This window comes from Hypanus sabinus, chromosome 3 (genome assembly GCF_030144855.1).
Source record: "Hypanus sabinus isolate sHypSab1 chromosome 3, sHypSab1.hap1, whole genome shotgun sequence".
Taxonomy (NCBI): domain Eukaryota; kingdom Metazoa; phylum Chordata; class Chondrichthyes; order Myliobatiformes; family Dasyatidae; genus Hypanus; species Hypanus sabinus.
The window spans coordinates 90,306,808-90,325,790 of record NC_082708.1 but is presented as its reverse complement, the minus strand read 5'-3'; the positions used below and the strand labels follow the sequence as shown (position 1 = coordinate 90,325,790).

The 18,983-nt window shown below is 42.7% G+C and overlaps 1 protein-coding gene across 1 annotated transcript in view; it reads right to left on the bottom strand.

Moving 5' to 3' along the window:
* Window positions 1-18,983, bottom strand: part of myo16 (myosin XVI) — a 502,924-nt gene that overhangs the window by 421,872 nt on the left and 62,069 nt on the right. The window contains exon 5 of the mRNA XM_059963452.1: window positions 3,975-4,099. Coding sequence (XP_059819435.1) covers window positions 3,975-4,099 — 125 coding nt within the window. The remainder of the gene's footprint in view (window positions 1-3,974; window positions 4,100-18,983) is intronic.

Below are 18,983 nucleotides of genomic sequence, written 5' to 3'. Positions count from 1 at the left end.
CTCTGGAATTCAGAAGAATGAGAGGAGATCTTATAGAAACATACAAAATTGTGAAAGGGGTAGATAAGATAGAAGTGGGTAAGTTGTTTCCATTGGTAGGTAAGACAAGAATTAGGGTACATTGCCTCAAGTTTCAGGGGAGAAGATTTAGGATGGAGATGAGGAGAAACTGTTCTTCCCAGAGAGTGGTGAATCTGTGGAATTCTCTGCCCAGGGAAGCAGTTGAGGCTTCTTCACTAAATATATTTAAGATACAGTTAGATAGATTTTTACATAGAAGGGGAATTAAGGGTTATGGTAAAAAGACAGGTAGATGGAGCTGAGTTTACGGACTGATCAGCCATGAGCTTATTGAATGGCGGGGCAGGCTCGATGGGCCAAATGGCCTACTCCTGCACCAATTTCTTATGTTCTTATATGAGTGTCTTGCCGAGTACTGAAAACCTGTGCCAACCAACTAGCTGGTGAATTCACGGATATCTTCAACCTCTCACACCGGCAGTATGTGGTACCCACCTACTTCAAGCAGGCTGCATTCGTACTGGTGCTCATGAAGAGCATGGTAGCCTGTCTAAACGACTATCACCCAGTGGCACTTCCATCCACAGTGATGAAGTGTTTAGGGAGGCTGGTGTTGAAGCATTTCAGCTCCTATCTGAATGGCAATTTGGATCTGCTCCAATTCACCTACAGCAGATACGATCTTGTTGGCTTTTCACACAACCCTGGAACATATGGATAGCAGAGATGCATACATCAGGATGCTCTTTATCATTAAAGCTCAGCATTTAACACTATCATCGCCTCAAAAGTAATCAGTAAAGTCCAAGACCTGGGCCTCAATACCCCATTGCGCAATTGGATACTGGATTTCCTCACCTGTAGACCCCAGTCAGTTCTCCTCCACAGTCTCCATCAGCATCGGAGCACTGCAGGGATGTGTACTTAGCCCCCTGTTCTACTCACTTTACACCTGTGACTGTGTGGCTAAGTACAGTTCCAACACCACATACAAGTTTTCTTATGACACCACTTTTGTGGGCTGTATCAAAGGGGGTGGGAGCATACAGGTGGGAGATTGAAACCTTGGCCAAGTGGTGTAATAACATCACCTCTCACTCAATGCCAATAAGACCATGGAACTGATTGTGGATTTCCGAGAAGGAAACCAGAGGTCCATAAGCCATTAATCGTTGGAGAATCAGAGGTAGAGAGGGTGAGTAATTTTAAATTCCTGGGTGTCACTATCCAGGATGTCCTGCACCCATCATATAAGTAGAAATGTGCAGTAAGCACAACAGCACCTCTACTTCCTCAGGAGTCTGTGGAGCTCCATGTGATTGAAAACCTTGGCAAGCTTCCATAGATGTGTGGTGGACATTGTGCTGACTGGGATGGGAACATCAATGCCTTTGAGCGGAAAATCCTACAAAAGGTAGTGGATTTGGCCCAGCACACCATGGGTAAAACCCCCCCAACTATTGAGAGCATCTACATGAAACATTGTCATAGAAAAGTAGTACCCATCATCAAAGATCCTCACTATCAAGGCCATACTCATTTCTCGCTGTTGCAATCAGGTAGAAGGTACAGGTGCCTCAGGACTCACATCACTAAGTTTAAGAACAGTTACTACCACTCAACCATAAAGCTCTTGAACAAATGAGGATAACTACACTCATTTAACAATTCACTTATGGATTCTGTTATCTTGTTTTTTCATTCCTGTTGTTTATTGCTATTTATTTATATCTGCATTTGCACAATTTATTTACAGTTAAGTTCCTGATATTTACAGTTTATAGTTACTGTTCTATAGGTTTGCTAAATATGCCCACAGAAAAAGAATCTCAGGGTTGTATGAGATGACATGTATGTACTCTGATAATAAATTTTACTTTTAACTTTTAAGTATTACAAAAGCAAATGACCCCACATCAACAACATGGAAATTATATCAGAATCAAGAGGAATGCCTTGGCCAGCATAGATTCCTTTTCAAGGGCATTATCTTTTTTATTTTTTGATCATTCGTGGAGGGGCTGAGAAACATGAAAGGCATAGAGATTTGTAAATTCATGTATTACTCCAAGGAAGGCGATGGGCCCAGATGGCGTCTGGGGACGGGTTCTCCGGGCCTGTGCAAGAGAGCTAGCTGGAGTGTTTGCTGACATCTTCAACTGCTCCCTGCTTCAGTCTAAGATCCTCTCGTGTTTTAAGAAGGCAACGATAATCCCGGTGCCAAAGAAAAGCATGGTGGCATGCCTGAATGACTAGAGACCTGTGGCTCTGACATCAATTGCTATCAAGTGCTTCGAGTGATCGGTTATGGCACACATCAACCAGAACCTACCGGTCAACCTCGACGCTTTGCAATTCGCCTACCAGAGCAACAGGTTAATGGCAGATGCCAGCACTCTGGCACTACATTCCTTCTTAGAACACCTGGAGAATAAAGACACATATGTAAGGCTCCTTTTGATCGACTACAGCTCTGCCTTCATTCCAAATAAACCGCTTCCTAAGCTCTGTACCCTGGGTCTTAGCACTCAGATCTGCAGCTGGATCTTCAACTTCCTCACAGAGAGGAACCAGGCTGTAAAAATAGGGAACAAGCTCTCCTCTACAATCACTCTGAGCACCGGTGCCCCACAAGGCTGTGTACTCAGCCCCCTGCTGTACTCACTGTACACCCATGATTGTGTAGCCAAGTTTCCATTGAACTCAATATATAAGTTTGCTGATGACACCACAATTGTAGGTAGTATCTCGGGTAATGATGAGTCTGAGTACGGAGAGGAAATTAAGAACCTGGTGGCACGGTGCGAAGACAATAACCTATCCCTCAACGTCAGCAAGATGAAGGACTTGGTTGTTGACTTCAGAAGGAGTAGCGGACCGCACAATCCCATCTACATCGGTGGTGCGCAGGTGGAACAGGTCAAAAGCTTTAAGTTCCTCGGGGTGAATATCACAAATGACCTGACTTGGTCTAACCAAGCAGAGTCCACTGCCAAGAAGGCCCACCAGTGCCTTTAATTCCTGAGAAAGCTGAAGAGATTTGGCCTGTCCCCTAAAACCCTCACTAATTTGTATAGATGCACCGTAGAAAACATTCTTCTAGGGTGCATCACAACCTGGTATGGAAGTTGACCTGTCCAAGACTGGAAAAAGCTGCAGAAGATCATGAACATAGCCCAGCACATCACACAAACCAATCTTCCATCCTTGGACTCACTTTACACCGCACACTGTTGGAGCAGTGCTGCCAGGATAATCAAGGGTAAGTCCCACCTAACCAACACACTTTTGTCCCTCTTCCCTCTGGGAGAAGGTTCAGGAGCTTGAAGATTCATACGGCCAGATTTGGGAACAGCTTCTTTCCAACTGTGATAAGACTGCTGAACAGATCCTGACCCGGATCTGAGCCGTACCTTCCAGCTAACCGGAGCTGACTTGCACTACCTTACTTTCCCTTTTCTATTTTCTAATTATTATTTATAATTTAATTTTTTATTCTATTTACTTCGATTTGTATTTCAGGGAGCGCGAAGTGCAGAATCAAATATTGTTGTGATGATTGTACGCTCTAGTATCAATTGGTTGGTGACAATAAAGTAAAGTAAGTATTTATTGACTGAGCTAATAAAGGTAAGTCAGTAAATACAGATTCTCTCTGTGCCTAGCAGACCATTATTGTCGAGAATTAATGCTTGTAACAATATCAAGAGTCTCAGAAGCAGGAGTGAGATGGATGACATGACTCATCTGGCAGAAGTCTGACGGAATCCACAAGTTTTACAATACTGCATTTTAGCTAGAACTTTAGGGTTAACAACATCATGAAACAGAAGGAACCAAAGATTATAGCATCAATGGTTAATATACACATGTAAATAATGACACATCAGATGAAAAATAGTAAAACGTAAGTTAGACTATGTGAGGTTATGCAATTGAAGAAGGAAGCTTACCAGTGTGACTCCTTCGTCATTCTTTTCATTGACATTTCCACCACAGGCCACGAGATTCCGAACATCTGCCAACATTTTTGAAGGACGTGCTGTCTTTATCTGCTGTAGGGAGTTTATATCAATACCTGGATAGAGTAATATCTGAATTAAAATGCATTACTGGCATATCTTGCACAATAGCCTAAAAGGAGAGAAAATGCTTTTTCTGATCTTACACTTATGCAGTTAGTTTGTAAAGTAACCCTGAAATAGCTTTCATTAATGGAGCAGCTTCATGCCAATCTTCAGCACTAACATCTTACAGGAGATTACCAGAACAGCACATGAGATATATTAAACCAGAGGATAATCCAGAATGTAGGGCAACACACACTAAATGCTGGGCGGAACCCAACAGGGCAGGCAGCATCACTGGAGGGAAATGAACAGTTGACAATAGCAGAAGCAGAGGCACTAATGCTGAAATGACAAATATTAGCGATGTGTGAGAGAGCAGATGTGAAGGAGATCAGAATCAGAAACAGGTTTGTTATCACTAGCATATGTCATGAAATTTGTTAACTTAGCAGCAGCAGTTCAATGCACTACATGATAATATAGAAAGAAAAATATAAGTAACTATATATATGTACTCTATATTGAATAGATTAAAAAGTGCAAAAACATAAATTATACATATTTTTGAAAAAGTGAAGCAGTAGTGTTCACAGGTTCAATGTCCATTCAGGAATTGATTGGCAGAGGGGAAGAAGCTGTTCCAGAATTGCTGAGTGTGTATCTTCAGGCTTTTGTACCTCCTTCTTGACGGTAACAACCAGAAGGGGGCATGTCCTGGGTGATGGGCAGACTTCTATGTCAGAGGAAGTTACATTGGAGGAGAGGAGAAAACCAAAGGAGAGGTCTGATGGCTAGAATGAGAGTTTTAAAACTGAGGTAGTGTAGCGACAGAAGCCACAGAGGCCACTGTGTACAGGTACTGATGTAAATTGGGACGATTATTTCAACTGGGGCAAAGGGAGGGATAATGAGTGATTAACAACCTCAGTAATGGAGACGCAATGCTCAGACCTGATCAAACACAGCAATCGGCGGTGGGGGGGGGGGGGGGGGGGGGAGGGTAAACAATACAGACTGATCCTGAAACCTCGAGACACAAGAGCCTGCAGGTACTCAAATCTGGGGCAACAGACAATCTAGTGGAGGATCTCAGCGGTTTGAACAGCTTCCAAGAGAACAAAGGAATTTTAGACATCCTGATGATTGGCAGATGCAGACAAGTGGGTAAGAGGGAGCAGGAGAAGAACAGTTGGGAGAGAGAAGCAGATGGGTGAAAAGTGGAAGTTGTTGTGTCTTTACAACTAAATATCAATTAAATAAAAACACATGAGGAGGGTGAGCTGAACTGGTATCTTTGCAGCAAAAGAGAGCATCAGATCAATGCGCATGGGTAAATTATCAGTCCATAAGTAGTTCTAAAGGGAGTCATTGCTCTAAAAGAAATAGACCAGTGCATTCCACTTCCTCCTCCTTTAGATGAATGTAACATAAAACTGTATATGTAACAATAGACAGTAGGTGCAGGAGTAGGCCATTTGGCCCTTCTAGCCAGCACTGCCATTCACTGTGATCATGGCTGATCATACACAATCAGTACCCCGTTCCTGCCCTCTCCCCATATCCCTTGACCCCGCTATCTATAAGAGCTCTATCTAACTCTCTCTTGAATGCATTCAGAGACTTGGCCTCCACTGCCTTCTGGGGCAGAGCATTCCACATATCCACCACTCTCTGGGTGAAAAAGTTTTTCCACATCTCTGTTCTAAATGGCCTACCCCTTATTCTTAAAACTGTGGCCTCTAGTTCTGGACTCACCCATCAGCGGGAACATGCTTCCTGCCTCCAGCGTGTACAATCCCTTAATAATCTTATATGTTTCAATCAGATCCCCTCTCATCCTTCCAAATTCCAGCGTATACAAGCTCCAATCTTTCAACATATGACAGTCCCGCCATTCTGGGAATTAACCTTGTGAACCTGCGCTGCACTCCCTCAATAGCAAGAATGTCCTTCCTCAAATTTGGAGACCAAAACTGCACACAATACTCCAGGTGTGGTCTCACCAGGGCCCTGTACAGCTGCAGGACTTCTTTACTCCTACACTCAATTCCTCCTGTTTTAAAAGCCAGCATGCCATTAGCTTTCTGCACTGCCTGCAGTACCTGCATGCTTGCTTTCATTGACTGATGTACAAGAACACCTAGATCTCATTGTACTTCCCCTTTTCCTAACTTGACTCCATTTAGATAGTAATCTGTCTTCCTGTTCTTGCCACCAAAGTGGATAACCTCACATTTATCCACATTAAACTGCATCTGCCATGCATTTGCCCACTCACCCAACCTGTCCAAGTCACCCTGCATTCTCATAACATACTCTTGACATTTCACACTGCCACCCAGCTTTGTGTCATCAGCAAATTTGCTAATGTTACTTTTAATCCCTTCATCAAAATCATTAAGGTATATTGTTAACAGCTGCGGTCCCAGCACCGAACCTTGAGGTACCCCACTGGTCACAGCCTGCCATTCCGAAAGGGACCCGTTAATCACTACTCTTTGTTTCCTGTCAGCCGGCCAATTTTCAATCCATGTCAGTACTCCGCCACCATTACCATGTACCCTAATTTTGCTCACTAATCTCCTATGTGGGACTTTATCAAAAGCTTTCTGGAAGTCCAGGTACACTACATCCACTGGCTCTCCCTTGTCCATTTTCATAGTTACATCCTCAAAAAACTCCAGAAGATTAGTCAAGCATGATTTTCCCTTCATAAGTCCATGCTGACTCGGACTGATCCTTCTACGACTATCCAAATGTGTCGTAATTTCCTTTTTTATAATTGACTCCATCATCTTTCCCACCACTGACGTTAGGCTAACCGGTCTATAATTCCCTGTTTTCTCTCTCCCTCCTTTCTTGAAAAGTGGGACAACATTAACCACCCTCCAATCAGCAGGATCTGTTCCTGAATCTATAAAACATTGGAAAATGATTACCAATGCCTCTACAATTTCTAGAGCCACTTCTTTAAGTACCCTGGGATGCAGACCATCAGGTCCCGGGGACTTATCAGCCTTCAGACTCAACAGTCTATCCAACACTGTTTCTTGCCTAATATAAATTTCCTTCAGTTCATCCTTTATCCTAGTTCCTTTGGCCACTATTACATCTGGGAGATTGTTTGTGTCTCAAAGTACCTGTTCAACTCATCTGCCATTTCCCTGTTCCCCATAATAAATTCACCCATTTCTGTCTTCAATGGCCCAATTTTGGTCTTAACTATTTTTTTGCTATTCACATACCTAAAGAAGCTTTTACTATCCTCCTTTATATTCTTGGCTAGTTTACCTTCATACCTCTTTTTTTCTTGGCGTATTGCCTTTTTTGTTATTTTCTGTTGTTCTTTAAAAACTTCCCATCCTCCGGTTTCCCGCTCATCTTTGCTATGTTATACTTCTTCTCTTTTATTTTTATACTGCCCTTTACTTCCCTCGTCAGCCATGGCCACCCCTTACTCCCCTTAGGATCTTTCTTCCTCTTTGGAATGAACCAATCCTGCACCTTCTGCATTACTTCCAGAAATACCTGCCATTTTTGTTCCACTGTCTTCCCTGCTAGGGTATTGTTCCATTGAACTTTGGCCAGCTCCTCCCTCATAGCTCCATAGTTCCCTTTGTTCAACTGTAATACTGACACATCCGATTTTCCCTCCTCCTTCTCAAATTGTAGGTTAAAACATATCATATTATGATCACTATCTCCTAATGGTTCCTTTACCTCCAGGTCCCTGATCAAGTCCGGTTTATTGCACAACACTAAATCTAGAATTGCCTTCTCCCTGGTAGGCTCCAGTACAAGCTGTTCTAAGAATCCATCTCAGAGGCACTCCACAATCTCCCTTTCTTGGGGTCCAGTACAATTCTGATTCTCCCAGTCTGCCTGCATGTTGAAATCCCCCATGATAACTGTATCATTACCTTTGCGACATGCCAATTTTAACTCTTCATTCAACTTACACCCTACATCCAGACTGCTGTTTGGGGGGCTTGTAGATAACTCCCATTAGGATCTTTCTACCCTTAGAATTTCTCAGTTCTATCCATACTGACTCTACATCCCCAGATTCTATGTACCCCCCTAGCAAGGGACTGAATATCATTCCTCATCAACAGAGCCACCCCACCCCCTCTGCCAGTCAGTCTGTCCTTTCGATAAGATGTATATCCTTGAATATTCATTTCCCAGGCCCTGACTGCTTGAAGCCATGTCTCAGTTATTCCTACAACATCGTACTTACCAATTTCCAACTGAGCCTCAAGCTCATCTACTTTATTCCTTATACATCATGCATTCATATATAATACTTTTAATTCGGTACTCCCCTCTCCTTTCATATCAATTCCTATCTCACTTGGCCATACTGTATTATCTCTTCTTGAGCTTTCTACTCCATTGATTCTGTTGTCCTGTTTAACTTTTTTTATTTTCACTTTCCCTTTAACTCCATCTTTATATTTCCAGTTCATCCCCTCTCCTCCCCACTACTTAGTTTAAACACGTGTGTTGCAGTGGCAAACATGTCCGCCAGAATGCTGGTCCCCGCCTATTAAGGTGCAACCCTTCCCTTTTGTACAATTCATCCCTACCCCAAAACAGATCCCAGTGGTCCAAGGATGTAAATCCTTGCTTCCTGCACCAGTTCCTCAGCCACACATTCAGATCCATTGTCTCCCTGTTCCTGCCCTCTCCAGCACGAGGAACTGGAAGCAAATCAGGGGTAACCATCCTGGAAGTCCTGCTTTTCAGCCTTCTTCCGAGTTCTCTGAAGTCCCGCTGCAGAAAGTCCTTCCTCTTCTTCCCGATGTCATTTGTGCCAACATACACTACCACTTCCAACTGTTCACCTTCACCCTTGAGGATTCCCTGCAATCGGACCATGATGTCCTGGATCCTAGCACCAGGGAGGCAACACGCCATCCTTAAATCTCACCTGTTGCCACAGAAACCCCTTTCCGTACCTCTTACTATGGAGTCCCCTACTACACCATGGCTCTTCCTGATGTCTGACTCCTCGGCTCTGCTTCTGCACCAATTTTCGGCTCACAGACCTGTCCGCCTCTCAGACTGGCAGTAACTTCTGTCCTGACAGCTTCCAAGAAGGTGAACCTGTTTACAAGAGGTACATCCCCTGGGGTCTCCTGTACTTCAAGCATCCTTTCCTTCCTCATAGTCACCCCCTTTCTCTCTTCCGATATCCTCGGTGTAATGACCTCACTGTAGGTCCTGTCCAGAAAACCCTCGTTTTCGCAGTTAAACCCAAGGTCATCCAGTTCTTTCTTCAGTGCTGCAATGTGCTCCTTCAGAAGCTGAATCTGGACACTTTCCACAGCTGTAGCAGCCAGGGGCACCATCAGCGTCCCTGACCTCCCACATCATGCATGTAGCACACTGAATCAGCTTAGCGGTCATGTCTTCACCCTCTGCAATTGTGCCTGGTGTAGTCTCCTCACCGAAGACTCTCGAGCACTTTTCACACCAGGCACTTCCCTCGACCAGGCCAGTTCCCGACAAAGCATTCAATTTTCCTTTAACAAACCATATCTAAATAAACATGCTTTAACAATAACGGTCCATAACTACACTATACTCACGATTCAGTCTTTTGGGAGGTATACTGGCTCCTTCAGGATAGTGCCTTTGGACCCATGGAGTGGCATCGGGTTTCGCAGGTGTCTTGTCAAACACAACTTTCTCTGTTGCAGGTGTCACATTGCTGTCAGTGACATGTGTCATATACCCCTGTAGGGGTCATATTTTCTGTGGACTGTCACTTTAGAATGTTGAGAGAATGAGACTGACTTTTAGACACTGTTGGATTTCTGCTGACTATAAAAATTGCTCTGTTGCTATGGTGAGCAGCTCGTGTTTACATTTCTCTGGACTTAAACAAGGACACTACAGAACTGCTGTCAGTTTCTGGGTTGCCATGGTGAGAGAGAGGTGGAATTATTTGATGGACAATGAATGTTTACATTTTTCCACGGCTTGTTTAGAATATACAAGGACACAGAGACACACAGTCAGAGTCGAGATGGTTTCGGTCAATGAAAGACACCAGTGAGTCTGGTTGCTGGTTTAAACTTTCTCTCCAAGTAGCCCGTGAGGGTGAGTTGGTTTCCATTCAGATACGAAAGTGTGTTTGTCACAGAGTTAACCCGCAGGAGTGGGTTCTCTGGTGAGGGGAAAACCTTTGTGAATACGTGTGTGTTTACCCTTTGTCTGGGTGTGGTAGTTCACTGAAGAAAGGCACCCCTGTGGCAAATCATTGGTGGAGTTATTTCGTATGTCGTGCAACTGGATAAGTGGCTATCACATTGTGTGTGATTGGGGTAACCTTGTGGAATCTACCGGTGTGTCAACCCTTGCCTGGGTGGTGGTTCCCTTGAAGATGGTCCCCTTTATGATAAGCTACTGTTGGTGTTATTTCGTGTGAGGATTCGGAGGACAACGGGAAGGTTGACAACACCTGTTTGCTTGGATTACATATCTCTCTCTCTCACTTCAAATTTTGTGAACTGAACAGAACTTTCTTACATACCATCGTAAAACTGTAACTCTTGCCACCTGAGCTTGAATGTGTTTGGGAACCTTAGTTTTACACCTACATCTTGATTATGTCAAGATGGCAGTGCGACGCAGCGCACAGCGGCCACTCCAGGAATGAATATCCGTTCTCTGTAAGTAGGGGCCATGTACAATCCTGATTTGATGGAGATGGACGTGTGAAGCACGGAGGAACATCTGGTGAAACTTTTGAAATGTCTGTTTCGCTGCCACTGCTACTGTGTGATCGGAAAAATCTCCGGGAGGAAGGCCCCGAATCCTCAGCTTTGCCTGTTGCTTGGCGGTTGGTGCCGAGGTTGAAGCGCTCAGCAGAGATGGTGCTCGGTGCTCGGTGCTCAGTGTCGGAGGGCTGGTCGGAGGCTCGAAGTTTTCGGACTGACTCGGAGTTGGCTGTGGTCGGAGCTCCCAGAGTGCTGTATCGGCAAGCTGCGGCGCTGGAGGTTCATGGCAGGAAGAGTTTTTCTTCCTTCTACCGTCTGCGTGAGATGATGGGCTGTTGGGACTTTGAGACTTTCTTTTAAACCATGCCATGGACTGCTCTTTATCAGATTATGGTATTGCTTTGCACTGTTGAAACTATGTGTTAACTATAACTATATGTAATCTATGTGGTTTTGTGTATGTCTTGTAGCTTGAGGTTTGCCTGATGGGTTTGTAGTTCCTTTTCGGGGAATGTGCTAAGACGGTAGCACGATATCGATACGTAGCAGCCTCTCCAGACTCTGGATTGGGGATTACCAAACATTATGTGGTTTTTCTTGTGTGGTCTGTTTTGTGCTTTTTCGTGATATCACTCCAGAGAACGTTGTCTCATTTTTTAACTGCATTGCATTTGTGGCTTATAAATGACAATAAACTGAATCTGAATATATGTATACCACTGGTAACCCTTGGTTTACCTAGTTTAAGCTACTATATTACGTAGTTACTAATAAAATAGATTGTTAACAGCCAAACCAGACTCCAGGTGTGTTCTATTGTTGCTGAAACTTTTACAGTGTTGCGTGCACGTAAGAGGTACTTTCCCCAGGATTGCGTGTATGTAACGCATGATCATTACTGAGAGGCAAGTCCAGTGGCTGAAATACGTCTGTCTTGTTGGATGCAATCGACTCAGATGTGCTCTTTGGCTGAGCATCTAATATCTGATGTCTAATACATGATGTCTCCATGTATGATCTCCAACATCTAGTGCTCCAGTTTTTGTAGCTATCCTACCCGGAGTCTATTTGTCTTCTTGGTAATCACACACTAGGTCTTCTGTCCAACCTTGAAGCTCCATGCTGATTTACTTGGCAACTGGCTGAACTGTTTATTCTGCACTTCCCTCCCTAGGTCTGGTTACAGGAGGTCTATGTGGGATCTCAGGTTCCTGCCCATTAACAGCATTGCAAGTGTTTGACTGTCGTTGTATGAGCAGAATTCCAATACACCAAAAGGAAATGTCCACCTTGTGCTATAGAGAAATGCCCTCCCTGTCCATAGCTTTCATGGACTTCTTGAAGGTTTGGTCAAACTTTTCAACTAACCCATTCATTGCCAGGTGGTGAGTAGCTGACTTGAAATGTTTGATGCCATTTTTCCTCATGAATGGTCTGAACTCCTCAGATATTCACTCACAATTTTTTCTGGTAAGCCAGTTCTGGAGAAGATAGTCCTCAGAACGGAAGCAGTCTTTTCTGAGATGGTTGACTTCATTGGTATGACTTCCAGCCAGTTTGAATGAACAGTCACAGCAATCAGAAATATGGAATTCATGACTGGCCCAACAAAGTCAATATGTGCTCTTTGCTATGGTGAAGATGGCCACTCCCATGGGTATAATGGTGCCTATGGAGGTGCATTTTGAATTTTGTGGCATCCTGATCAGCTTTTGGTCAAATCTCCAGTCTGTCTCTTTATTCCCAGCCGCTACACATAGCTCCAGGAGAGATTCTTCATCTTGACTATGTCTAGGTGCCTTCATGCAGATTCTCCAACATTCTGGTGCACAGCTTAGAGGGAACTACAACATAAGATCCACACATCAGCATTCTTTGACATAGAGACACTTTCTTGGGTCATTCATTGTTTCTTTTTGTATTTCAAAATTTGTTACTGACAACTGGTCCACCAATGCAGTGTGGAACAGTCCTGCTGGGTCAGTGTAAAGACCTTTCTTCTTCAGTTGCCAACAGTGGAGGACATGACAAGCCATTAGCATTGCTGTGTTGTTTGGTACCTTTGAACTCTATGTCATAAGAGAAAAAGTGCTCAATGTCATAACCGGGTAGCAGATGTCACTGGAATTCCCTTCCTGGGATGTATACTTTATACAACCTTGAGATTTGTCTTCATACAGACAGCTATGAAACAAAGTAACCCAGTAGAATCCATTAAAACAAAAGACCATCAAACACCTACCATACAGAGGGGAAACAAGATAGGAACAGTGCAAACAATGAAAATAAGCAAATAGCATTCAGAACTGAAGTTCACAGAGGTGAGTTCACGCTGTGTTATTTGCAGGCCACAACCATGTTTGGTACAGAGATGGTCACCAGGGCTTGTCGTCTGTCACTTGCGTAAACTTATGGCTGTAGAGGTAGTGGTTGAACGTCTTTATTCCCCATACTAGTCTAATGGCCTCTGGGTCAATCTGTGCATTGTTGTGTTCTGCACTTCTCAGTGATCTTACAGCAAGTGCAATCAGATGTTTAGATCCATCTTTCATAATGTGTGACAAATCAGCACCAATGCCATAAGGGGACGCATCACCTACCAGTCTGATGAGCAAAGATGGATCATAATGGGTGAGCAGTTCATCTGAGGTTATTCTTCTCTGTTTCCTTAAAAGCTCTTGCACATCTTTTTCACCACTCCCACTTTTCTCCTGTTTGCAACAGTGCATTCAATGGGTGCAGCACTATAGCAATGTTTTGAGAGAAACATTGTAGTAGTTTACAAGGCCCAAGTATGATCAGAGTTCTGACACATTTTCCATTTTGGGTGCCTGCAGCACTGCTTCAATCTTCTCTTCTGACTTATGCAAGCCATGTCTGTCAATAACATGTCCACAATCTGAGATTTCATTCTTGAAAAGCTCATATTTCTCTCTTTGCACACAGACCATACTCACTCAGCCCGGTAAGCATTTTACCAAGGTTCTGGAGGTGCTCTTCATTATTCTTGCCAGTCACAATGATGTCACTGTGTTCCTGGGATATCTTGGAGCACTTGATCCATTGCTCTTGATTGTGAGGAACTTACTGCTTGAATCCTCCATTTATAGATAGGCTTGTGACAAGTCAATCTTTGAAAACCTCTCCCAGCCTGCCAAAGATGCAAAAACGTCTTTTATTCATGGCAGGAGATACCGCACAGAATGCAGCACAGGGATGATGCACATTTTGAAGTCCCTACATATACAAACAGCTCCAGCCTTTCGCCAAGACAATGGGTGTGGCCCATTTGCTCCACTTAACTTTGGAAAGAATAGCAGATTCCTCCAAGTTCTGAAGTTTAGCATTCACTCTAGGACATAAAGCATAAGACACTGGATGCACATTATGGATTCTTAGTGTTGCAGCTTCATCCAGTTCAATTCTGGCCTTCATGCCTTTGAGCTTACCAATTCATTTCTCAAATACCATCTCATTAGCATTAAGCACCTGTGCCAGTCTCTGGTTCATGCTATCATTTGGGCTGCAGTTGCCTGTTGATGACACATTGAGAGCTTTGATTGTGTGCCAGTCCAGTTGGATTTTTCTCAACCATTCACATCTGAAGTGCTGTCTCTCCACTTTCCAATATATAAATCTCTAAATGCTGTGTTTGGCCTCTATACATCACCTTCACTTTCAGTTTGACTTTTTCACCTGTGTAGGTCTTTAGCATTGCTGAAGTCTTTTCTAAAGGTGAAAAACAACCTGTTTGTAGGCAGCCTCTGAAATTATAGATAAAGCTGACCCTGTATTGAGCTCCCTTTTCAGTTTTACACCAGGCACATCTATTGTGATCCATATAATCCATATGATCTGCTTCAGTAATGCTATGCAGTTCTAGGCATGACAGGTCACCTTTATCAAACTCTGTGTTACCTGATTGTTTCACATTCAGTAACTTTTTGCATTTGTTTAGTTTTGTGTTTGAAACTTTTCACTCCAGTGGTTTTCCTCTTTGGTTGTGCTTTTTGTCTCATTTGCACACTCTTTTGATGTGACTTTGTGACAGTTACTGCATACTTTTTCTTTGAATTAACAGTCATTTGCATCATAGAAGGATTTGCCACATCAATAATGTTTTTGGCTTTTTGCACCGTTCAGGGATACTTTGTGTGTTTCACATTTTAAACTCTCTTTCTGTTGTTCTGCTGCATTCTTTGCTGCAGTTTCTAATGATATTGCAATGGTCAGGTCAGGTCTTTTTCTGACAGTAGCCTCATTTCAGTGCTTTCACTATGTATGCCACATACAAGTCTGTCCCTTAATGCATCTAAAAGCCCATCTCTCATGTCACAGTATTGGGGAAGTTTGCACAGATCTGCAATGTATTCAGAAATGCTTTCATCCTTTGACTGGCTCCTTTTGTAAAATCTAAATTTCACATCCATTACTAGTGTGACAAGTTAAAGGATAAGACACTAAAGATCTGTTAAGTTCAAAAATTGTTTAAAAACAGTGAAAACACATGTTAAAAAGGGCTAAAATACTAAAATGTATTGAATTCATTTCATTGTTTCTTTCATTTTTTATTGTGTAAAGTTAAGCCCTAGTAGTATTATCAGTGATCTGCAGAGTAGCCTTCATCTGCTAGCCTGAGGTTGATTGCTTCTGTCTCCACCCACAGAGCCGGGGACATTGCGGTACTTTCTTAACACAAAAATACAACTTCAGATGCTGTGGATCAAAGAATATGTACACAATGCTGGAAGAACTCAGCAGGTCAGGCAGCATCTGTGAGAAAAGAGTAGCCAACGTTTCGGGCCGAGACATTTCAGGAATAGGGATGAAGGGTCTCGGCCCGAAACGTTGGCTACTCTTTTCTCACGAATGCTGCCTGGCCTGCTGTGTTCTTCCAGCAGTACTATCTTCACTTGAGTAAAGTTCTCAATGAAGACACATCACGTCCCTGTCGTGATTATTTCTCCCCTTTTTTCAGGTATGTTGTCAGTAATTTACGTTGTTAAAAGGGGTCATAACTTTCTATTATATGTAAATTGTCAAGAGAGTTTGACTAAGAGTAAAGTTCTGCCGAGTATATTAAAACGCATGTGTGAGCAGAGCCACCGCCATTTTGTGTAACAATACCGCGTGTTTTACTGCTTTGTGAGTTTACATGTGCACCTATGTAAATGCATTTTGCACAGTTGTTTGTGTATTATTTATTTAGTAACTTTAAGTTGTGAGAGTTTACTGAGCTAATGCTACATATTATTCACCAGTAACAGTAGAGAAAATGTGAATTATGTCTCAGGGAAATTCTATGTATTGCTGTAATTTACAGAGGGTATGTATTCTGCTATGACCAATTTGTTGTGATTTTTTTTTGTAATTTGTGATATTCTTGATGACTTGAGTAAAGTTCTCAATGAAGACCCTGTCATGATTATTTCTCCCTGTTTTTCAGGGGCATAACACTAGCAGTTTTGAGCTCAAGTGATTTTATAAAATTTCAACCATTTCATCAAACATCCTGCTTGCTGTCTTTTCAGGAGTTACTAAATTGTGTAATATTTTAGTGCTCATTAAGTAAAAAGCATGGATACTTTCTTTCCCTCATCTACTTCATTTGCATTAAAATACAGTTTAGCCCTCTCGATACACGATTTCCAGTCCTCATTAGCACTATCAAATTCATCAAATTTCCCAACTAAGATTATCATCACTTTATTTTCACTTTAACTTTGCTAGTTCTGTGTCTCTCACTGTGTACAGTGCATTGTTACTCACGCATCCCTTTGTTAGCGTCCATGACAGCCTTCTTCATATTAATTCAGTCTTTTCTCACACTGTCTCATTCCCTTCTCTGAATTCTGATATTCCCTGATATTCATCGCTAATTTGTTGGGTCTTTTCAACTACATAACATTCAAATAAAAGCACTCATGCGGAGAGTGAGGTTAATTGCTATCTTTACTTTGCAGTTTGAGAGCAAACAATCAATGTGCATGGCTGAGTTATCAATCAGTAGAAAGTGCTGAGTCAGTACATGGTGGGGGAGTCATTGCGCACAAAGAAATTGATCCATACATTACAGAAGTAGACAAGGAGAAAAAAAGCAGGGGAAGAGAAGGTGAAAGTGAAGACCTTGCCTGCTCTCCTCTCCACCCAGAATAGATATGCAATATTCTATTCAATTCATACTTATCTCAACCTAGTCAACAAACTATTGTGGAGCAACTGTAGTCTGCCATACTGACTTCTACCTTACAGAGGCCAAATGGCAGCTTTTGGCTATGTCTTTAGAAAGTATTCACTCCTCCAAAGAATGTAAAGCCATTGTCTTCCACACTGTTGCAAATCTCATCATATTAGCAGATTTCTCTTCCACAGCCTTCAGTCTGATAGTGCCCTACTTACCTCTTAACCAAGATCCATAGACAGGACAGTCCTAGTAAGCTCACTGTTTCTGCCTGCTCTTACCCACTGAATTTATTGCCTTATATCTCAACTCCTTTGTGTCTCCCTTTGTCCAGACCCATCTCAGCTATATACGGGACACCTCACCACCATACCTAAATAGCCCTTCCAGGTGTGTCAGAGATTCATGTGCATTTGGGACATCTGGTGTGGCTTCCACTACATCAGTGAGACCAAGTGCAGACAAGCAACCAATTTGCACAAGCAATGGGCATCCTGAACTTTTGGCAGCATGCCATTTCAACACCCCCTCCGACTCCCAAATTGGCCTATCCATCCCAGCCATTTCCACTACCAGGGTCTAATGCGGTCTAGAAGAACAATACTTCATTTTCTGTCTGGGTACTTGTCCACCTCAATTTTCTTATTTCTGATAATCCTCATGTCCTGAAACCCCCTCACTCTCCTTCCAATCTACTTCTGATTTTTGTTCTCTTTCCTATACCACCCTTTCAGACACCTATCACCCATTTATGTCTCCTTTTCTCTCCAGTTCTATCCTCTGTCATGCAGGTGAGAAACTGCTAGAAAATTCAGCAGTCTAATCAACAAGGAAGCAATTAAAGGAGAGAGAGGACTCTGACTTAGGACCTGGCACCGATCCCTGTAGCACATCTTTAGTAACAGGCCTGCAGTCAGACAGCCAACCATCTATAACCATCTCTGACTTTTCCAACAAATCCAATGTCTCATCTTGAATTCTGAGCGACTGAACCTTCCTGGCCAATATCACATGTGAGACATTGTCAAAAGCCTTATTAAAGCCCATGTAGACAACATCCACTGCCTTTCCTCGTAACTTACTCGAAAAACTTTATAAAATTGGTTAGACATGATCTATCACACACAAAGCCATGTTGATTATCCTTAATTAGTCCGTGTCTATCTACACCTGGAATTGTGATATTGTAGCCATTAGTGAGACTTGATTGCAGGAGGGGCAGGTCTGTCTCTCAATATTCCAGGTTTCTGTTGTTTTAGACAACTCAGAGTGGAATGGATTAAATGAGGAGGGGTGGTTTTACTAGTCAGGGAAAATGCCACAGCAGTGCATAGATATATGTGAACAACCAAATCTCAAGGTTGTATAATTAATGCATTTTTTGAAAATAAATATATTTAAATCTTGAATATTTGATATATCTAGTCCCTTAGAATACCTTCCAATCACCTTCCCACTCTGATGTCAGACTCACCAGCATATAATTTCCTGGTTTATGTTTGGAGCCTTTTTGGAGTGTAACAACACTGGCTATCTTCCAATCCTCTGGTTCCTCTGATACCTCTCCTGTCAATAAGGATGATTTAAATATCTCTGTTAGACCCCCCTGCAATTTCTGCATTTCCTTCCTGTAGGGTCTGAGGGTCCATCTTGTCAGTTCTGGAAATTTATCCATCTGATGTGTCTCAGGCTAGCAAATACCTCCTCTTCTGTAATCTACACAGGGCCCTTGAAGTTGATGTCACATTGTCTCTCTTCTATAGACTCTGTGCCCGTCTCCTGAGTAAATACAGATGTGAAGAATTCATTTAAGATCTCCCCATCTGTTTTGGCTCCAAACATGAATTATCATTCTGGTCTTCATGAGGACCAATTTTGTCCCTTGCAATCCTCCTTTTCTTAACATATCTGTAGAATCCTGTAGGAATCTCCTTCACCTTGTCTACTAGAGCAACTTCATGTCTTCTTTTAGTCCTCCTGATT